Source organism: Haemaphysalis longicornis, unplaced genomic scaffold (genome assembly GCF_048455015.1).
Source record: "Haemaphysalis longicornis isolate Haplotype H1 unplaced genomic scaffold, Haemaphysalis longicornis Haplotype H1 scaffold_1, whole genome shotgun sequence".
NCBI classification, from domain to species: Eukaryota; Metazoa; Arthropoda; class Arachnida; order Ixodida; family Ixodidae; genus Haemaphysalis; species Haemaphysalis longicornis.
The window spans coordinates 273,555,086-273,578,488 of NW_027526203.1; the positions used below are offsets into that span (position 1 = coordinate 273,555,086).

A 23,403-nucleotide genomic window follows, 5' to 3' on the forward strand; every position below is an offset into this window, starting at 1 on the left:
CTCGCATCAGCACAAAACAAATACGGCGGCATGAACTCACGTAACAACGCTTCGCTCGGAAAACTGGTTATAAAACACAATTAGTACGTAACTCAAGGGCTGCGGATGTGAGTGCACTCACACACAAAGTTATGAGTGCGCTCATTTCCTGTCAACGTTTTATGTCAAGACACTCATTTGTACGTCTGGCGGGAAACGCTGAGGTAGTCTATGCCTGACGAGCGTAATAATCGGCTTTATTTTACTGCCGCGTACTGAAATTCCTCTTGAAATCTAAGTGGCTCACAGCACCAATTACACAATCAAGTGCTCAATTTCTGAATGTTTTATAAAGAAAAAAGCTCGAAAGAACACCTTTTTCAAAACATGTTGAAACTGTGATGATTCAAAACTTCCTTCTGCTTGTTTTGTGTTGTTTTTTTAGCTGTAAGAGAACCAAGCCGATCAGCGGTAGTACGCTTTGTTGGCTCGTCCAGGCCAGCTGCTCCGCCCTCCCAAGAAGAGCCCGGTGGCGCAAAATGCGGGCCGTTCGTATAGCAGCGCGGCTGGACTTACCTTGCGTGCTAACGATGCATGCGGCCAGGAATGCGACCAGCGGTGTTAACCTGGACCAGGCCCGTGTCGACATCGTGCCATGGCTCTCCGGCTTACGCCACGGCCTGCAAAACACACAAACGGTTCGCCCTCAGAATGCGCTTCACAACGCCAGCCTTATGACTGCCCTAATGGCGCGCCAGGCGTCTAAACAACACCGAGAGAAGGCTATACGTAAGAGACGATCCAGTCCCCTGGTAATGATTTCTGGCCATCGCGATGCATGCATGCGACTCGTCCTGGCATGCACTAGCGCAAAACGACGGCCTTTCTCCCGCATCACTGACTGCCATGGTCCCAGGGATAAACGCAATACTACGTCGCCGAAACAACGAAACGAGACCAAACGTAAAGACGCCTGGAAAAATGTTTATCCGCGAGAAAAAACCTTCGTTAAAAGGGCCACGTGCGAACTAAGACATACCGCCATACGTATTCGATGCCAAGACCTTTCCGTTGAAAACAGTGGAACTTATAAAGAATCCCCGATTGTTTGAGTTCGGTCCGTCTTAATGAGATCTCGCCCTCAACCTCTCCCTCCATTATGACAATGTTCTGGAAAAAACTTCTGATCATCGAAGACCATTTCTCCTCCATTTCCTGCGAGACACGTTACCATATCAACGTGTTAAACTGGTCATATAAGTACCTTCTAGTCTCACGAACAGTTGGAACCTTAACTGCGTGCCATACAGCTTCCTCAGCGCAGTGCAGCGAAAGCACGCTATGATCCAACCATGACAGAATAATAATAACGGGCGTTATTTTAATACACTATTCTCGAGGTAGTCCCCGCATGGTAGTCCCCGTAACTTCTTGACACATTTGACATTGTTTTGCAGCGACAACTGCGAGCAGCGGCAATTCTATCGTAGGCTACTCGTAAGAGGGAGTGAGAAGTATCCCGCCTGTCGTATGGCGTATGCGCCGCCGAAGGTGAGAACTGCCCCGCACTTCCGAGTGTTGCTTTGCCGCAGCAGGCCTGTGCTGGCGGAGGTGCAGCTTTTGCAACAGGCTAGGCCGTATGTTTCGTTTTATATTTGGCGTTGCGCGCGCTAGGCACACTAAACCTGCTCCAGCTACACACAGTCCGACGGACCTCACATGGGTTTTCCGCAGAGTAACGCGACATGCCACCAATGCGATTTGCGAGAAGTACCCATAAGGTGACGCAGAGGCTCAGTACAAACCATTTGCGCGTGGCCTCGAAACGGTTCTTTTATTTATTTGTTTATTTATTTATTTGTTTATTTATTTATTTATTTATCTATTTATTGTTTGTTTGTTTATTCGTTCGTTCGTTCGTTCGTTTGTTTGTTTGTTTGTTTGTTTGTTTGTTTATTCGTTCGTTCGTTCGTTCGTTCGTTCGTTTGTTTGTTTGTTTGTTTGTTTGTTTGTTTGTTTGTTTGTTTGTTTGTTTGTTTGTTTGTTTGTTTGTTTGTTTGTTTGTTTGTTTGTTTGTTTGTTTGTTTGTTTGTTTGTTTGTTTGTTTGTTTGTTTGTTTGTTTGTTTGTTTGTTTGTTTGTTTGTTTGTTTGTTTGTTTGTTTGTTTGTTTGTTTGTAGCAAGAAAGGGCCGGTACGATTCCAGAGGCAGGCGGCCCGCTAATGCTGACGGGGAAGTATCGCAACAGCTTGCCGTAACTTTGCATCATTTCTTATCGACCCTCCTTCCTTAATATGTGTAGCTCTACAAACATAGCGTCTTTTCTTTTTTTCTTTTTTTTTCAGAATAGTGTGAAGTTATACAATTACAAAAGCAAGGCTGCAGGATCATTTACGAAGGAGGTTCTGGAACTCAGTTTGCCTCCCAGCAGGAGTTCCAGACAATGCATGCCAATAGAAAGCGGGGGAAGAGTGCGGCAGGAAACGGATACGGCACACAAAGAGAGACCCCAGACAAGGCCGTACTACCCGTCCGCTGTAGCTGATAAAAAATCTGAACGAAGCTCCTGTGAGGAACTGTCTGATATGGCGCAAGCATTCTGGCTGCATTCATTCATACCGCGTACGCGAAGTCCTCCAGGCTCCTTCTAGGCTTTCTTGCGTGCCTAGGCCATGTGCTGGCGTAAGACCTCACGAAAGTAATGTGAAAAAGCCAACTTTAAACTGTATGGCACGTTTAACTGCCATATACCGAGTACGATTAATGTCAACCCCAATACTACACCCAAAAGCACTGCCGCGAATACATTTTTCCAGATAAAACATGAGCAGTGCTGTCACGATATGAATGCCGCGGGGCCTTTTATTAAATCCTCCGCAATACTTCACGAATCCCTTGGATTTGAGCCCCTTTGAAATTGGCTTCACTACTATACACAAATTCATTTCTGGGCAAACACTTCTTTCAGGGCATTATAAGCACTTACAACAAAATATAAGGTCCCTAGGATATTTCATTAAATAACTTCATAAGGCTCTATGTATTCGCATGGAGCACAACGAGCCATCTTACGGGCGCATTTTATTCCGACGGAAGTAGCCGTGCCAATGCTTACGCGTTAAAATTCAGTTGACCATATCCAGAATGATATTGCTGCAAGCATTCATGGTGTTACCAGTGGTATTACCGTAGCATAAGACTAGGACTGGATTTAAATTAGGGGTATTACGCAGCACAGCAGCCAATCCTTCATTCGGTGCATCGCAGTGTAAAGAACTACGGATTAATTTAGACCACCTTGGAATTTTCCCACTCCATCTGAAAAGCAGCCGTCGAGGACAGGAATCGAGCCCTCGACCTTGTGCTCAGGGGGGCAACGCCTTAGATACTGAGTCACCGCGCTGGGCTTTGCGTTCCGCACTTAATAGCGGGTCCCATCCGAGAACGCTCCTAGCAGCGACTCCTGCTACTCCCTTTACAGATCCCACAATACCATGTTGGTTACGGACACTATCAATTTTGCTTACTTCGGAAAGTATCGCCCCTAACCCCCCAAAAGTTTGCTTTCTTAGCGCTGTATCCGTGATTCATAGCAGCACGCTTTGAATTTTCCTTCCTTTCATACAACGTGCCAGCCTTGAACAAACGTGGGGCTATTCTTAGGTCGCGCGTTACTTATGGCAGGATCGCTTACAAACACGCCGCCAGGAAGCTGAGGGTGCCTCTAGCTTCAAGTCTTATTGTTGCTGGCATGCGCTCCTGAGTCCAAGTGGGTGTCATTACTCCTTCCGAAGTTAATGATTGTGCAACTTCCCGGGCGTTTAGAAATGAAAGTTTGTGTCGACTTCTTCGTGCGGGTTTTCTTTTTTTTTCCCCGTTTCCACTCATCGCTTTCTCTTTCCCGGCGCCTACACTGGCGCGCACACCTGAAGCGTCTTGGCTGGATAGAGATCTGTGTCATTCTTTATCGCGGAAGTGGTTTCGAGAGGACAACTGCGCGGCGCAGTTGCGCTGGCCCATTTTACGCGGAAATGTGCGTAATAAGAACAGCCCGGTTTAATACAAAGGGAGCCATTTTTCAGAGGCGCTTACACGCGTAGAGCTTAAATAGCGCCTCAATCAGCCCTGGACGCAGCTGCTCCTGGCTCTAATACGAAAATGTTGCCTTATGCTGAACAGCCGGGTATTTCGGAAGCGCCGACGAAATACCGGAAGCAGAACGCAAACAAGCTTTCTCCAAACTCCCCGTTCTGCACCGGAAACAAATTGGGCTACAATATTCACCATACAAGGAGGCTCTCAAAGACGGCCGACTCTTGTGCTCATATTACGTTAAAAAAACAAAACGATATCCCCGTGAACATCAGCTACATAACTTTATTTCTCTTTCACTGATTCTGTGGTATGTAGGTGTTGCGAGGCGTGTGTCCTTTTTGGAAGTGGCCTGTTCAACTGTAGTGCACTTAACGAGCTACGGATACGAATAGGTAAGCTATGGCAAGGGCTTCTTCCGAAGCGAAAAGAGTGTTGATGAGTTGTGGTAATTATTGTCGTTTATGTAATGTCAGTGCGCGTTTTAAACGTTCCAAGGGCGCTCAATAATGTAGACACCGGTAAACTATAAGCGTTCTAAGAATGGATGTCGGGCGTCGCGTCCGCGTGGAGAGGCGTAACTTGTTAGAGCGAAGATATCAAGCCGAAAAAAAAAACCTGTTCCAGACCTCGCAAATTAATCGTCCGCAACAAAGCTGCGTAAACCATAAAATGAGCTTGAAAGCATTTGGGTAAGTCCGGATACAAACCCTCCGAAACGAACATATTCATGGAAGAACAATCAAGTTATTCCAAAGTGCACTGTAGAAAATACGAAGCCAGCAGGTCTTTCCTACAGCACACTGACGCATAAAACGAGTTACCTGGGAACAGTAGCGCTATTCTATCATAAGCTGGCTGCAGTGCACCTCGGCACGCAACTTGTACGAGCTGAAAAAAAAAAAGAAGAAGTCGTGACGTTTTAAGAAAATTTGCTAAAATGACTCACAGGAGCCCCAAGAGCACGCTCCTCCTGTGAATCCTGTGAAACAGGGGGCGCGGGAGAGGGAGCATGAGGAGGAAGGTGCAGCCCGGCACGAGCTCACGGGTTCGTATCAAAGCCGCTGTGGCCACATTTGTGGTGCAGGTGAAATGGAAAAACGACACGAGTCCACATCGCTTACTCGGTTTTCACGGGGAACCCAAGCGGTTTATAGTAATCCTAATCCATCCACTACGGTGCACCTATTACATCTCGCGTTCCGTTGGCGATCTAAAACCCCACGTTTGCATATTACAGCGTATACCTTGATAACAACGTTGTTCAACACTCACACTGCAGTACTATAGGCACAATTACTCCCGAGATGGATCGCGCATCTCCTGAAAATGGGAGTTAACAACAGTCTTGTTCTTCTTTTCTTGAAGAAGGATAACAAATCTATTTCTAAGGGAAATAGACACCATTCGTCCTTCTTAGGAAAAGGAGGAGGAGAAAAGCGGACGGAAAGGCCGACAGGTTACCCAGGGTTAGAGCCCGGATTGCTGCCAACGTGTTCGGTGCTTCTAGAGTCAGATTACCCTCATTCTCAGCCGGCACGAAACGCACGGAGTTCTAAAAGTTCGCAGAAGCTCAATGCTTTTATTACGAGGAAAACAGCGGGCATATGAGCAAGTGAACGGTGACAGAAATTGTACGCATGTAGCGGGACGCAATTTCAATTCTCGGTCCGTCCACAACCAATTCGGAGAAAGCTGTGTTGTAGGTACTAAGGACGAAACGACATCATTAATCGATAAAATGTTATTTTCGTGCTTTCAGTGCGTAAGCATTCTTTGGCGAGTACTACGGCAAAATCTGTCCGTGAGAACGCAGTACATCTAATTGCAATGCTAATGCAAATGTAGATGATTGACATCTTTAAAATCAATCAGGAACACCCTAGCAGAACAATGACCACGAAGAAACCATTGTCGTCCGGATCTCGGTGAAACCTTACTTTCTTTCATTAAGGGTTGCTGTGCGGAGAAGCCTGCTCTAGGGCTGATGATTACAACAATGACTGATTGGTAGTTGTTAGAATAACAACAGCAATAATAATAATAATAATAACAATAATAATAAACTGGTTGATTCCTCTGTCATAGGAATCGGTAAAACACGAAAGGGAAATTTGCAGCGAAATATGCAGATGAGCATGATATGCGGGTCGGCGGCTGCCTTGTGGGTGTGCTTGACGAGCGACTTCTTGCTGGGTGGTCGCTTCGGCAAAGGTGTACTGGCGTCATTTCCGTGACGGCTATGACGTCAGTGAAATCGTGGTGTATCCCGGCATAAAACACTTTCGTGTTAAAATAAAATACCCGAAAACGAACAACCCTACGTATAACGTACGCTTAGTACCCAAGGTTGCTTCCCCGCAAGAAGACCCGGTGTGCAGGGGTGCACCTTTTACAGACCGCTTGCTTCGTTGTACTGGCGTCACTTCCGTGACGGATATGACGTATGTGAACTCTTCGTGTATCCGGAAATAAAACACTTTCATGTTAATAATAATAATAATAATAATAATAATAATAATAATAATAATAATAATAATAATAATAATAACCAGCAACCGCGGCAAAGGTAAACCTCATTTTGCCCAGGAGCTAAAATTGCACTAAATCTTGATGTTGTTGCAATTATGACGGCCAATAAATGCTCCTAATTTCATATTAAAACACCAATTCCACTTAGGTCTCCCCAAACATTGTCGTGTACTGACTTGAGTTCAACAATGTCCACTTAAGCAAACTTTTTTTTATTATTTTGTCCTCCGAAGTACGGTAAACCAAAGTTTTGCTATACGTGGTTCGCACTATTTACCCTGAGCTTGCATAAAAACTGCCATCAAAAGTAGAATATTCCCTAGGGCACCCACCGTTCATCAAAGAAGGGGGGGGGGGGGGAATTACAATCCAAGCTGGCGCGTATCCAAGAGGGAGGCCGGGTACAAAACCTGCTCTGCAGAAAGGATTAGCGCACCCCAGAGGTGACAGTGTGCACCAGGAATTCTATATTAATGTTCGTTGCTTACACTGAGATATACCAGGCAGTGTGCGCCTAAATGCGGCGCAGTGTTTTCCGCTTCTGCAGCCAAAAAGCGCCATCCGCGTCCGGGGTGGCTAACGTGATTAACCCCCTTCCTTCCGTGAATAAACAGCGAGGTTGGGCCGTCTTTTATGCGCACCCAACAACATTGTCGACTTGAGGTGATGCCTCGAAAAGCTTAAAAAAAATACGGGGCGCAGTGCGAGGCGTCATGCGCGGGACCAGAGCACTAGGGATATTTAAAAACTCTACACATGTTTTTAGGAATTTAAAGGGACCCTGCAACACTTCTTTCAACTATTTTCGAAATCTTAAATGCTTGGAGAACTGTATTCACCCAACACACCCAGTACTTAGACTGGGGGTCACAAAGTACCTCAGCCAAAAATTACTGTTTTATGCCCATCAGATGACTTGGAAACTCGCTCAAAAGATTTTTCTCTCTTTCCCGGTCTTGACGTTCTTCGACGGCCTGAATTACGTCACTGAAGTCATGTAGCGGCTGTTGGCCGGTTTTCCTTCAGTTGCAGCAATGAACGCTTTTTGATAGTAACTTTAAAAATAAAGCCACAGACGGAACTTTAAAAGCAGAAACGGAAGGCGTATCTGTTGCGACGAGCAAATCACTCAATGCCGCTCCGTGCTGGTGATAACTGTAGCTTTCGCAGTGCTTCCAGACGCGAAGGAAAGAGTGAAAACGTTTATCAAAAGTGTTGCAAGGTTCCTTTAAAAATGCTGAGTTAAGCCCCGTGTAAATTAAACAGGTGCTGTGTTTGAGAGTTTCGGTAATTCGACGCCTGTCCGATGGCGCACAAGGCGAGTATTCCCTACTTTTCGTCTCGGCCACTGAGTAATCTATTCTAGTCCGACATGCCCGTCTGTATGTACGTATAATGTCAGCTGGGGCCGCCGCAATTGCCGCCCCGGCAGCTCCTAATCGAGGCCGCACTGAGGCGCGCCACTGCGCAGGCTACTTAGAGAAGCAACGAGCGGCTGAACAAGCTCGTGGTATACGACCGACGGAATTGGAGTTGCGAATATATTCCTCGAGTACGAACGGTGTGTGTACACGCTCCTGGGAGAGCTGACACCCGTTCTCCGGGTAGTGGCCTAACTGCTCGATTTTCGGCTCGCCTCGACCCGCGAGTGACCTCAGCGGCCGAGAGTGGGGGCGGGTTGCGCCTGAAACAAGCGCCATGCGACCATCCAAGCCGCGCGCCGTCTCAGAACGAAGCCGTCCAGCGCATCCTTCGTGCCAGCGTATACAAATAAGGGGGCTCTGCTGTGCTCGACCCCGAATTTATTCCTTTAGTGAGAGGTATATATGCAGTCCGTGATGAACACTCGGCACCTATGTGCGGCCGCGGTTGTCGGCTATTTGCACCGAGCGAGCCTGAGAATAGCCACCGCCGCCCGAGGCAGCTCTCGTTGTTCGCGCCGCGAGCCCGTGCGTTCGGTACCGCGGTACTGGCGGCGGGCTGTAGCAAGAAGCGGCGTCTTTTGTTTCAGTTTATTCTGGCGTCTTCCGTGTGTGGCGGCCGGCTCGCATGTGCGAGACGTCACTGCAGCCTCGTTACCGTAAATAGCGCGAGAGGTCCTTTGTCTGACACGTGGCCACTCTTCACCTCCCTCCGGGAGCAAATTGATTTATGCATGCCGAAGCAAAGTGCACCTCTCATTTTTTGCGATGCTGTCACTGCGAACGCAGTAGTGTCTCTGGTCCTGGCATGAGCGCAACGAAGGCGGCGACCTGATTCGCTGACCGAACAACCTCAGGCACGAGAGAGGTTTGATACCGCGGCACTTCGTTGTCACTTCCTCCTTCTCATTTGCTTAGGCCTCGCTCTGGTTATGCTCGCCCACTTTCACTTCTCGGAAAGGGCTGATATGTTGGGAGGCCCTGAAGGATGTGCGACGCGCCGACTAATGGGACAGTTCTTTTAACTGCTGCACTTGAAGGCGCAAAGAGTGTCGACGGTAGTAATTCAATTAATCGGTGATTGCACGGCACCATACGTTCAGGCGAAATTCCTTGGCGCTGCGCGTTTGACCCGCGCGTTCACAGTGGCTCTTACGGCATCTGCACTAACGAGAGAAATGGCAGTAGAGCTTTGCCTGAGAAAGTCGCCGTGTTTATGAAATGCGGTGAAGAGCCTGAGCATATCTGCAAGCAAGGAAGCGAGCAAGCAAGGAAAGTTGCGCCGCCATTCCAAACACTGTGCGCGCAGCTTTCACCTATTCTTTGCCGATCCGCCACGAGAGTATGTTCTATGTGGTGGTAGCGTGTGGGCAACGTCCTGGAGCAGTTTCGTTTTCTTGTCCCCACATGAACCTCCTTCAGATGTTTCCAGCAGCAAATCTCCACTGTGAGGGTATGAAGCATTTTTTTGTCATCAGTTGGTCCTACGCGCCTTCATTTCTAGCGCTGCCCGTTTCAGCTCACATAAACTGTACAAACGCTCATCAATTACTCCACCTCCTCTTGGCCACCCTAACAACTAATAAAACTTGGCGATAACCGCTCAACTGCACTTACATAACAGCAAGATTGCGGTTGTTGTGCTTGTAAGAGTTTGCCATGCGATTTGCAAAGTATTTTTAATAAGTAAGCATTCTAGCATTCTTCGGCGATTCTCCCCGGAAATCTGTCCGTCCGCCCGTAACCCGTGACACTACACTTGCGACAACGCATGACACCAGAGGCATTAGGGCCTTTTATAATAAAAGGCACTTTATTTATTAAAAGGCCCTGGGGTATAGGGCCACCAAGACAAACGTACCTAGTGGGGTATGTGAAACGATGAGCTGCTTGGAAGAATGCTCACGCACTTCGTGAAAATTCCCTCTCGAGAGCTTCCACAGCGTTTTGTTTAGTTACTATAGTTCCACAATTTAAAGGGGAAAAAAATCTGCCTAAAACTAACGATTGCCGCTTCAAAAACCAGCGAAACCTGGTTTCACACACCAAAAAAAAAAAAATATTCAAGAAGGGTTATATCAAATGCTTTTTATACCTAACATGTTTACTCAAAGCCGCGCACACCAAAATATCCGGGTTGAATCTCTGACGCCTAAAATAATAAATAGATTTTGCCGCAGTAAACCCTCGGTAAGAGGGGACAATATCACGGAGCCATACATAGTCAAAGAGTTTAATTCAGAAGCGAACCCCTCCCATCTTATCCATTGTTGTAGACAGTAGGTGTCTGGCACTGAGAGAGAGAGAGAGAGAGAAAACGTTTATTGAAACAACAGGGACGGGGTAGGGGAGAAAAAGAGTTAGGAGCTGTGGGAGGCCATCCTATTCCGGTAGGCCGCGCGCCGCGGCTGCCATCCTCGCCCGAGAGATCAGGGCCTCCTGGTCTTCAAGCTGGCAGCTCTGCAACGCGCACTCCCACTGCTCAAGGGTAGGGGATCTGGGTGGTGGAGGGTTGGTGGGGCACGTCCAGACGAGATGAGCTGTGGTGTTGGGCTCATCGCATTGGGGGCAGTTAAGTGGGTAGTTAGTAGGGGATATGTGGTGGAGATGGAGGTGATTGTAATAAGTGTTGGTTTGAAGTCGGCGCCAAATGCGGGCGTCAGCGGTAGAAAGGGAAGGGTTAGGAGGTGGAAAGGTGCGTCGGGTTGCTCTGTAGTGGTAGAGGATGTCAGCGTAGGTTTGGGAGAGGGGCGTAAGGGAGTTTGTGATACTGGCTGCATTGTTGGCCTCTTCTGGGAATGCCCGATGAAGGAGAGCTCGGGCGGTGGCGTGTGTCACCTCGTTCCCAGGGAGGGAGTGTGGCTGGGTGTCCACACTATGCGGGCATGAGGGAGGGTGGGGCATTGAGAAAGAATGGCCAGGGTCAGTGTATTTTTCGTGTTTGCCGCTTTTTGCGCTTTTATGAGCCCGCTAATGTGATCAACACAACTCTCGCTTGTGGCTATACCTCCGCGGGCAATGTCCTCCGTGAGTTTGCTGCAATCCCCCTGGCGGACCTTTTATCACTGCCATCTGGCAGATTTGTCTAAGCCCTAGTCTTCCTATACGATGTTTTGACAAGGGAATCCCTTCACTACGGCAATGTATTTTAACGGCGGAAACCCACACTCTGACTGGACGGGCGAGCTGTAAACGACACTAACGGAAAGCTAAGCGGCCGCAAGATACACGTATGCAGGGGAGAGCATGAAAAAGAAGAGAAAAGAAAGCGGGATAGAAAAAGTACGCAATAAAAAGCTTATATGCTATATGCCGGATAGCAAACAGTGGGCTGGGATTAGTTTTTACCCCGTAGAGTATCGCAAGAACACACGCACGGAGAAAAGAGCAGTTCGCATACACATGTCGTGTCGCTTAGACACTTCTGCGGCCAATTTTGCGAGTTTTCTTTTTTTTTTTTTGCATAATCGTCAGAAAACGTTTTCTCATTTAAGTCGGTACCGATATTATGCAGTAGCATCAGCAAGCAGTCGCGGAAAGCGCGTATCGTTGCATCTGCTTCGAAGATTCATGCAAGAGGCTCGTGAAAATAAGTCAAATAAACCGTGGGTCGGATTCCTGAAAATCACCCGAAAGAGCGATCCGTGACGGACCGCGCCCAGTCACTGTGCTAGCAGCAGTCGATATTTATTTGTTATTCCTTCGAACAGTCATGTGAATAGGCCTTAAGAAAGTGAGTTTGTGGAGGGTAGAACTATTTGAATAACTAAAATATCTTTGGAGGCCGTGACTCAAACCGTAGAATATTGGAGGAGCTTGAATGCTTTAAAGTCATTGCACCGACAGAATTTTCCCTTGTTCGCTTTTAGACAGTCTTGGTTACTTCTGGTCGTTCTTTTTCGCCGCACATTTTATCAGTATTTGACGCACCACATTTAGCGGACGCGGTTGTGCTGTTCGCCCTAAAGTTTGATCTATTATACAGACACAATTCGTGCCACGGAAGTGACGTTGGACGGTATCGCGCGCCCTTTAAACGCCGCTTTCAGCTCTCCGGCAATAACGCTGAAAGAAGCAGTTCTACCGCCCGTTCGTTCTTGGATTGTAATAATCGATTCCTCTTGCTGGCCTGGAATAGAAAATGCCAAAAGCAAACAAGAACACTCGCCGCGAATCCGAATCGGCCAGAGAAACGAAGTCGTTGTCGGCTGAATCCGAGACGGCTCCTCGCCGGAGCAAAAGCGCTCCGCCGCGGAGAAAGTTGACCTTTGACGGCCAGCGAAACACACGCACCCCATCAACCAGTGAAAAATGGATTCTCCTCAGCGAAGCCGAAACATCCACTCCATGCGAGCCAGTGGAATTCGCCGTAAGAACGAAAGAGAAAGAAAGAAAAAAAAACGCGGTTTTCGCGAAGCGGACAGTCCTGTGTGCGGTCGACATCAGACTTGCCCAAAGGCACATCTTTATCATCATCGTCTCTAATAACGAACAGAATTTGCGGCCTCAGCCATCAACCAGGAAAGCCGTCTCGAGTTAATTAAAAACGTGAGCTGGTTTCATTAGCGTCCATAAAAATCTCAGCTCGGGGGCTTTCTTCTTTCTTTGTTGTTGTTAAGCCGCGAACAAAAAGATTACAATTAATTTTTTGAAAACAATTGTGCTCTAATTCCGAGAGGATAACGCCAGACAAAAAAAAATTACAAAAAAATCGAGAGAAATTTCCCAGGGGGCTTCTGAAGAGATGTCCAGCTTATATTGGCTTAATCACGTAAATTCAAGAGAGTATCTCGTTTCTACTAACGCAGTATAGTTCATTTAAGAACCTCACCCGGACGTCGGCGTTCGCCAGAAAAGCAAATATTTTTTTTTCAAAGACCCACTAGACGTGTTTGCATGTTTACGAAATACTGGTCGTAGGAAACGATGACATTGTATGCTTTAGAGTAGCTACAGCAGAACAAGACTCGCAAGTATGCGTTCGCACCCATTGGTGCCATTACTCCCGTTTTTTTTTTACTGCTGCAAGAGCGCGACAATTTCAGCGCAACTCCATAGTAAGCGACTTTCTTAAACCATATTCATTCCTGGTGCGCAACCGTTTTAAAATAAATTGCCCGAAAACAGTGATCACCCTTGCGGCGTATTTTGGTCGAGTTAGTATGCCGCTATGATTTTTTCTTTTCAAGTAACGGCCCACAGATCGGAAGAACAAGTTAGCAGGTCTCTACTCCCTTCTATTCTGCACTAATATTTTCTCCAAAATAGGCGAATATTTTCTTTAGGCTTGAGAAATCTTTCCTTTATGACCTTTCTCACCGATGCAATTTGGCAGGCCTATAATACCTCTCGGCTGCTACGCTGAGTTGGTTTTAGCGTATAAACTGACTCCATGCGCTGAAATACACACACACACACACACACACACGCGCGCGCGCGCATATATATATATATATATATATATATATATATATATATATATATATATATATATATATATATATATATATATATATATATATATATATATATATATATATATATATATATATATATATATATATATATATATAAAACCACGCCCTGATCTACCGGTGGTTTTGTTTGTTGTTTCCGTGCTCTGGCCACAATTCGGTCATCCATCTTGTTATCACGACGATGTGGGCTTTCCTCTCCGGGCGGCGTCCGTGCCCCCCGAGGGTGTATATGCCACGCCTGCATCTCTTCCCGAGCGCTTCGTTTCCTCGTACTCGGCCTTGTGCACCACATTTAGGCAGATTCTCACTGATAGCGGTCGCCGCCGCAAATGAGCCCAAACTGGGTTGTCAGACTCTACCTCCGACAGCCTGACTCCGTTGCATGCGGCTCGGTGCGCTGGAGTAACTCTAACCAGCGAATTTTATGGCATTCTTAACCCAAGATCGAGAGCGCCACGGCACTTCGTTCTCTATTTGTATAATGACCGCGGAAGTTTGTGGCCCATCCTGGTGGCTGTGGCTAGTTATCTTGGCGCAGGCCGAGAGGTTGCGTGTTCGTTTCCTGGCTGCGAAGATCGCATTTCTCATGGAAGCGAAATTCAAGATTGCCGGTGTATTCCCTTTTGGTGTCCGTTAATTAAAGAACTTAAAAAAAGGTGAATCGGTTGGGGATTTGGGTATAAGTTGTACTACCTGGATTAACCTTATACGTGAGCTGTTCATCAGGTGCTTCAAACTCGAAATATGAATGCTTTTTTTATCCAGAAAATACACAGGTTCTAAAGGAATCGCCATGCTGCGCGCTGAGTATTGCTCACTTAGGATGCGCCCTTAGCTCTCTGACGTTGTGCTTAGGGACGACCTTGAAGAAAAAGCTCGGATTTAGTTACTAATCTCAACGTCAGTGCATAACCTTTCCCGGATAACGTTGAGTAACATGCAGATTACTGTAATAGCCGGCAGACAGCTAATGGTGACGACGTAGGCACTTGGAACCTGGCTCAAATAATTTCGCTTCAAATTTGCTTGCACAAACGCAGCGATAGGTCAATCAGGTGCACTGTGTCGAAGCAGGCCCGCGGAATTCCTACGTGCTTAAAGAGGCTCAAATGCCAATGACAAAACGCAGACCACTTTTCTTATAAAAGGGTTCGTTACAGATTGATCTGTATTGCCAGATTTCGTACATGCAAGTGCCCTTCAGAATGACCAGCGCCATTTTTGCCGAAAACCAGAAGCGAAGCTTTCCACACAAATAACTAGCTACGTGTTCTAGCAAAAAGAGGGCACACTTTAAAAGTGGCCTTGTTTATCGACATCTACTCACGCCAGCTGCCGCCGGCATCGCAGATACATAGGTTCGCCGCTCGCGGGCAACTGTCACGCATTTATCGAGACCCCTTTCGTATCCCCGAACATCCTCATGGCGAGTCAACGATGCGTTGGAAGCTGCCTCCTACCGTAGTCCCGCATAACCGTGCAGGGCGAACACATTTTCGAAAGTTAAAGAAGGAGAAGTAGCAACACCCCGATCTCGGAGCCGCTGTCAGACACGCTGCTGGCGCGCTCCTTGGAGCAGTGCACGTATGACGGCATAATAACGCCCAGGACGGCGTAAATTATACGCTTCTCCTCATTGCTCTAATGCGGGCCACGGGGAAGACAAAATTGAAGCAGCGCTTTCCATCGCGTTTCCTCTCTGCTGCCTTCCGTGAAAGGGGCTGAAACAAAGGACGGCTCGTACCACCCTTCCTGCTACTGGGACAGGTAAAGCCATCTGTAAAAAATGCGGTGGCCGCGAGAGGAGAAAAAAAAAGGGGGGAGGGGGGAGGGGGGCGAAATCATACGGTCCGGACAGCTACACAGACGTGAAGCGCCGGTCGTGCATGCTTGCGTGGGCGGCCCTGGCAAGCCGCGGACGGGGTGAACGAGCTTGACCTTTCCTTGTATGCTGCAGGCTTGCTTTGCAATGTCGTCTTTTTCCATCTCCCCTTCTTTTTCAGAGCGTTACATTTCCCGCAGGGGTGCACAGAGAGAGAGCGAGATGATAAGATGTTCATAAACAGAAAGGAAGTGATTTTATGAACACTTGATGTTTGGTTTCACAGACATGATGATCTAATAACTAAGGCTTCTTTCTTCTGTATTTTTTTCGCTTACCTTAGCTACATCCTAAGCCGCATTGTTGAGGGCTATAGTTTCCAGTGATAACTGCATAAAAAGAATGATTTGTTATGTTACGTACGTTGGCTCCTTTTACAGCCTAGCACAAGGTCGAGTGACGCGTTTTCTTGGTCTGGCTGGACAAGAAATGGAGGCCCAGAAAGCGCTCGCTTAAATTTAACCACACAAAAAAAGGGAAGACATGGGCATTACGGCAACCTGTTGGCGTCATTCAACGACAGCCTTTGGTCAATATACTCGACCCTTGTCGATATCTTGACAGGACGTCTCGCGTTAACTTCTGGTCATACTGTAGCGAGGCACACTGCATTGATATCCACAAGCACGTTTCAACGCCTGGGAGAGTCGTTTGTAGGGACATTTCCGTCGCCCTGCGTAAACCCAGCCCCTGCGAATCCCGCCTTGTTTCCCCTCGGAAACCTAATTGCAGGGTCTGTGACGCTTCAGTGTTTATTTATTTCCGCAATATATTGGTGGGAAGACAGCTAGCTGTGGCGGTATCTGCTGGGACTTGAGCAAAATTTCCACAGCGCACGCACAATGCCAACAGGAGAAGAAAAAAAAAAGTCTGACTATCCTTGCAAGGGGTGCACCTCCGCAAGCAGGGGCGTGCTGCAGAAAAGCATCAGTAACAAATCCAGGGACAGTTGTCTCGGGAAGCGCTCACCTGACGCGCTGGATCAGTGGCCCTGTGCTTTGTTAAGCCCAAGGATGCGGGAGCGATCCCGGCCGCGGTGGATGCTTTTCTGGGGGAGGCGAAAAACGAAAATCCCGTGTGTCGATATTTGGGCGCACGTTAAAGATTCCCAGGTGGTCAAAACTAATCCGGAGCCCTCCACTATAGCCGTGCCTCATCGCCTGTGGAGTGTCGGCCCCTTGAACCCCACTATCAATCAATCAATCAATCAATCAATCAATCAATCAATCAATCAATCAATCAATCAATCAAGCAAGCAAGCAAGCAAGCAAGCAAGCAAGCAAGCAAGCAATCCGACAGCGCATGCACCGTGATAACAGAGACGAGCTCCACATGCCCGTACAAGCTACGGACAGGCCGTACTTCTTAACGATACCAAAGAATGAGGCGTAGACAAATGGAACCCGTTTCTGCCGCGTCACGTAGCACGCGAGGAGCTTGATGACGTGGCACTTAATGCGATAAGCGCACGCCACAGCCCAATCGAGCAAGAGTTACTTGGTCCTCGTACGTATGGTTTGGGATGAAACGCTAATGACAACATGGCTGGTGTGATTTAGAAAATACGTTCAAAATGCATCGGCCAGCGGGTGATCCAGTTCCTAGCAGCTGACCAGTCGAAACGCATCGCAGAACGCAGGCTGTATAAATCGGGACGAATGCGCGTCTAAGACAACAGTGACGCGAATGTGTGCGGAAGGAGGTGAGGGATCAAGGTATCTCCGTGGCTCGTTCTGGACGAGCCAATGCTCGTCCGCATGCTGCTGCAACCATTGTAGCGCAGAAAGGCTGGGAGGCTCTGCCCCACCCAGTCTACACTCTCGATATGTCGCCGTGTGACTTTCACTTGCCCGGTCCCTTAAAGAAAGCTTTAAAGGGATAACAACTGTACTCCGAGGTGGACTTCATGGCTGGGGTGGCCAAATTGTTCAAGAAGCAACCAGCTTCCTTTTTCGCGGACGCCATCTGCCGCCTTCTTAAGCAGTGGGGCGCGGGCCGGTGTGCGTTCGGCAACTTCTCCTAAGTGTACCTTCTCTGCTTGTGTATTGCCTCTGTTTTACTTCTACCGCGACTGCGGATATGCGTTTTTGTTCTTCTTAAATGATCACGAACTGGTTGCCTTTCATCGTGCCTGGTTGTTTGGACGGTATCACGAGCGTGCTGGAGTCCCTGTTGCGGAAAATGAGGCAGTGGGGAGCAGGGGCAAAAAAAGGGGTCCATCCTCCTTAGGTGTGCCCTACGCTCCTCATTTTCTACGCGCTTCGATGGAATATATAGGCGCAGTCTAATGACAGTGCCCGTGAAAAAGCCAGAACTGACGACACCAAACTTAGTCGGTGTCTCACACGAAGTATTTCTCGCAATATTTCTTATCGAGTCATACCGCTTTGAGGGCTTTTTTTATTGCCTGCATTGCTTCCCACACTTTAAAAAAACGTATTGAGGTCGAGCATATCCGCAGGTGTTTTAGGAATCTATAACACTTCGCCGATTGTAGGCGCCAAAGGAGAGTGTTCGCGGCAAGTGTGAACTGTGCCTCTATACGCAGATGGAAAGGCCCTACCCGCGGATAGTGGACTTCTCAAATCTTCAACACCACCACCATACAACAGTAAAGCGGGTGCGCAACCAAGCCTGGACTTCGTGATGAATGGCTTTCATGCTCGTAACGCCCATGCATGGGTCGGAATCGCCACGGTAAAGTTTTTTTTTTTTTTTTCTGCCATTAATGTGAGCTCTCACGCGCCTTCATGTGCTTTGCAATGCCGCCTTTATAGACAACAGCAGCCGAGCTGAGAAAAGAAATTTTCTCAGGATATGGTAGGGGAAGGAACTCTTTACAGTTACTAAGAAGGAGGAAGGTAAGTCCAAAATGGAGCTGTCGCATCTTCCTCGTGTAAATACACCACAAACCACCACTAAGAAAATTATTGAAAAATTGGGTCAAGCGGAGCGTCCTAAAACGCTGCATGCACGGCGAGGAAATGTCTGCTACGAAGATACCGCTTCTGTGAAATTACGTTCCTTCTAGACATCTGGACGGGGAAAAGTGGGCCAGTGAAAGCAGAAGCTCTCGTTTAGCGCAAGCGCTAATTTTTCCTAACGATGCCGTCGTTTCTACGCTGCTATATCGCCTGCATCTTCTACCCATTCCTTGCTATGTTGGCAGAACGAGCCACACGTTGGGTCCAAACAAAAAGTTTTATTTTTATTTCTCCTCACGGAATTTTTCCCCCTAAGATTTTTTTTTTCACCTTTATTAGTGCGTCAATGCGTTTTAACGATGGTCTCGCGCGCGCTTAGCGAGCGTCACCGGCGGCTAATAATTTTGCTATACTGACCAGGAACATTGATCAGAAACGTCTTGTGTACACAGAAGCCGTGAAATTCAAAGCCGACCGACCCAACGAGCGTTCGAATATAGGTCGTGTTTGAAAGCGTATGAGGAACTCGAAAGTAAGCACAACAAATAAGGAAGATAAAAAGGGGGAGGGGGGGGGGGCGAGAGAGCGCGATGGCAGCTCGAGGAGCAATGCGTCGGAGCGCCGCTTTTCGGCGGGACGCATTGTTCCGAAAAACAAAAGGGTCTTATTCTCCCACGCCTACCAATAGTGGAGCACCTTGGGAGACAGCGCGCGGTGGGCGGCGCCCCCAAGGAGCCGCTTTCCGTCGTCGCAATCGCTCGGCCCGTCCCCGGTCGTCGCTCTCTGCGTACACTATTACACCCGCGCGCGCGCGCGCAGACTGAGGTGGCTGCCCGTACCAGGCTACAAAGCCGCCGCGCGATACTCCAAGGATAGCTTGACGGGCGCGCGGTATGCTAGCCTACCTGTACCCTTTTTCGAAAGCCAGCACGCTGTTGTACGCGAGTGTGGAGTAGCTCGAATAACGGACACTGCCTCGGAGTCGGCGGTGTTCGATTTTGCCGCCGCGACGAGCGCCAAGGTGTGCGCGCGCCATTAAGGTCAAACATCGCTCGAGCGGGTGCCGATCCGGACAATTCCCACCGGGGGGGAAATGCGCCCCGGTACACGGGGAAATGGCGTAAACAAAGCGATCGGCCCCGCTAATCGTGAAAACGCGAGCCAGCGCGCCGCTCTTAAGCTGCGTTCACGCGCCCGCTCGGGAGAAATTGGGAGAAAGAATGCCGAGTCGAACCAGCGTGTTTCTGCGCGCACACAGCGCATAGATAAACGATGGCTTTGTTCTTCCCCACGGAGAAACGTTCGCTTTCCTTAAGAGAGCGGAAGGCCCGCGCTCGATGGGGTATCCCTGCGAACTACACGTAGTATACGTACGCGGCGCAGAAAGGGTGGAAGCAAGGAACGTCGATTACGCGGGAAAACAATGAATGTTGAGAGAGACCCCCACGAAATAGCGGGACAAAGTCTGGCCCCGCGTGGCCTCCGGCACTACTTTGGCTTTCACGCAGCGGAGATTGCAGTCACCGAATCGACTCGGCCAGCGCGGCTTTCGTCTGAACGCGCACTGCGTAAACGCGGAAGAGCCGGTGCGTGCGACAGGGAGTATGTCGCGAACTTTGGGCATCAGTGCGCCGTTTAAGAGCTGCGTCGGCTCTACAAAATTTGGCGTCATTAGTTTTCCGCAACATGTATCAGCTATAATTTGCTGCCGAGCATAGATCACGGACTTCCGTGTATCGGCTGTAGTCGCTAAACTGTTCAATTCTCTGTTGTTGTTTTTTCTATACACAGCATTTCAAACAGAAGCCAACCTTTAAAGTGTATAAGAGGGTATCCTCTGGTATACCAAAAAGCCACTACTGTAAATACCCTCTTAAAAACGTACATATCGTCTCCGTCTAACGACGACGATGGTTGAAACGCGAAGCTTTCAAGTGCCAAAGTCAAAGCCGCTGCAAAGTCAAAGTTCAGACGTCAACGATCAAAGCGCAAACCACTTGCGAGTCAAAGTACAAGCGCCAACGATCAAAGTGCAAACTGCCTGCGAGTCGAAGTCCAAACCCACGTGACAGCAACCGAATCCCTCACGAGAAAGCTGAGCACCCCCCCCCCCCCCTCCCGCACACACACCTCGCACCCACCGTCGTCGTTAGACGATCGTCGTCCTTTGAAGAGATAATGCGCTAAAGACGCATGTGAAATGCTGGACGACCCCAGTACGATGATGGCGCAGTCGGATAGTCGACGGTTTCATAAAGCGAGGGACCTGCAGGTTAGATTTAGACCACGGCAAGCGTTTTTGTTTTCTTGTTTCATCATCATCATCATCATCATCATCATGTGCCCTCCCATTAAGTAAAGTTGGCTTCCCTGCAGTGCGTTTTGTTGACGACACCGCCGCCAGTGATACCAGGAAAGCTTCGCTTTAAAACTGCGGTGTGTTTGCTTCCCCGCAATGCAGCTGAATGGCCCATCACTGCGATTCAGAAGGCAAAGTAAACTAGCAGCCAGGTTTCCCTTGCGGGATGTCCGAGTGCAAATCGCATTTTTGTTTCACATCGTACGGCGTGCCCACTCCCGAATCGCAGCTTTATATCTATGCAGGTCGAGCGGATGCCTTGTGGCAAAGCAGTCCAACGGACGCTTTACGGAGTGTTCATTTAGGCAGTGCCCGTATTATTACGGCGATATCAGTGAGCACGGGGGGGTATTGTTTTCACAAGCCCGACTAAATGTCCCCATTTAGCGCTAAACAGTGTGCCAACGTGCCGGGGCTTCTAACGGGTGCCTTGGTGTGCAACGAGCCTACCCAAAATATCGCGAAGGTCCGAATAGGTTGCCAAGGGCGCCATGAGAGTTGCAGTCGGGCTTGAGTTAATTCTGCACATTTGGGCGTGTGCGTGTGTGTGTGCGTGTGTGCGTGCGTGTGTGTGTCTTGGTAACAGAATTACTGCTCCGATATATGCTCCCTTCTTGCTTTGCAAGCAATGTACAATTTGCAGCTTATCGTACGTATACGTGAAACTAATAATAACTCCATCGCAAATGAATCCGGCACTTATTGTAGCCTCCTTCCCATTGTTTTTACAGCGACGTTGTGTATGGCTCACTCCTCAGGATTCCTTCTCGTCATGGTCCGCCAGCAGAGTACGCTTTTGCGGCAAAACCGACTTTCTCGCGAATGATGTGCGTTTCGAAATCTAATCTCGATATCTCGAAAAAAGATGAGTGAAATTGGCGGGTAAAATGAATATATCATTACGCCAATTATCATTTTCCAGTTGTAATTACTTAATTCCTCGTACAGTTGTAAACATTCAGGATTCCCGTCTGCTGTCAATACATACGCTTCTACGGAATGAGTACAGATATATAAAACGGATAGCTGTAGCTTGTATTTCAGCGGGGAGCTATCCCGAAACAAATTATGTGTCGTTGGAATGCTCAAACGACTACACAACAGCAGGAAGTTTTATCTCAGCGGGTATCATGAATAACTATTAATCGCAGTTTTAGCACAAATACGATTAAGCCGCCGCTCCTAAGCCATTCTAACAATATCCGTAAGGTGCCGTGGAAAGGACAGCCCCTTGTATGTCTGCTAGAATTAACTAGCAGTAGAAATAATTCAGTGCGATGCCAAATCACAGATTATAAACACCACTGTTTGTTTCTTGCTGTCGTTGGGATTGCGTCCCGGTCAATGCTCTCATAAATAAATTATTGACAAATTTTAATTCAAAATGTATTTTTCGTTCAGTTCGTAATACCACATTTAGGCTATGTTCATACTACCTACGCAAAATCCATATCGTGATCTATGGACGTAAAAAAACGGCATGTCACGCAGTTCGGTTGGCTGAGACGTGAAATGACGTTTAAAGTTATTAAGACAGCTGCGGCAACAGTCTGAACCCGGCCTCATTTGTAGTTTAGCAGGTTTGTGTCCATTCACGTGAGCAGGGCTGAGTGAAACTCTTTTTTTTTTCTTATATGTAGCTGGCGCGCTCATCCAACGCTACTACTTCCCACTCCTTGGCTCGTGCGCAAAAACAGTCACCAGACATCAATTCACGACAACGCACTATCTGCAAGCCAGCTTTGGAAGGAAAGTCAGCGCCGAGGTTTCGGTCGAGCCCTGCAAACATTGCGTGATTTGCGTAATCGTTCAAGTCGGGGGATTCCGCCTTCCGCCGCTCAGCCTGAAGAAAATGATGGGTTCACCGAGCACGCGAGTTTATCTCAGCACTGATCGAGGATGTTACGGACTGCCGGAGACCCCAAATTGGAGTTTAGTTGCTCTTGCACGAATCGCATTGACTACTACATGACCGTCCAGCAAGGTAATATTAAGGTTTCCCCGGCCGAAATGAGGCGCGTACACGCTAATGTCCGCAATGTTAAACTAGAGTCACATGTTATACTAGTAACATGTTGCGGTGACAGTGGCGCTCAGCTCGACAACGCTGGCGGCTGGTGTTAAAAGCAAAGCGAAAATTCATTAGATAAATAATAAGCGCTCTGAGCGTGTGTACAACGAAATGCGGAGAAAAAATGAATCTGAAAAAACGAAATCAAAGAATATGGTTCGGGGAGACGAAACGATTGCAAGCTTTTGGTGTATTTGGATGGTAGTTCGTCTAAATTGCAGTTTGTCCAGACAGGGCCGCCAGCTTCTTGCGTCAATGAGGTCTCTCATTCAGTCATTATAATTAATCCATGTGATAATGCGACTTCTATGGGAAGAAAAGGCGGCACATTTGTGTGTTCCGGTTCGTATTTTTGTGCTCGTGCTCCACTTGTTTATGAATGTGCACAATGGAGAGAGGAGACCGAGAACTTTGTTCGAACGACTCTAGTTTGAGTCACGCGGTCACTTGTGGTCTACGGCCACTATGTCGCTGCAGGGCATACAGAGTTTAGCGGCTCCAGGTTTCTCTGGATGTGCTGTACGAGAAGTGGCACAATATAGGCTGAAATAAAGACACGAAATAAGTTACGCTTATTTAGTGGCTCTAGGCTGGAAGCCTCTTGTGTAGCCGTCCAGCCGCCCCATGTGTAGAGGCATTCAGGTGGAATGATACCACGGCCCATTTA

General features: G+C 48.0%; 1 protein-coding gene across 1 annotated transcript in view; it reads right to left on the bottom strand.

Annotated features, from left to right (window-relative positions):
• The window catches only part of Cad88c (cadherin 88C), a 194,998-nt gene that overhangs the window by 76,374 nt on the left and 95,221 nt on the right, over positions 1-23,403 (bottom strand). Inside the window, 1 exon segment of the mRNA XM_077677889.1 lies at positions 556-659. Within this exon segment, the coding sequence (XP_077534015.1) occupies positions 556-628 (73 nt within the window). The 5' untranslated portion in view covers positions 629-659.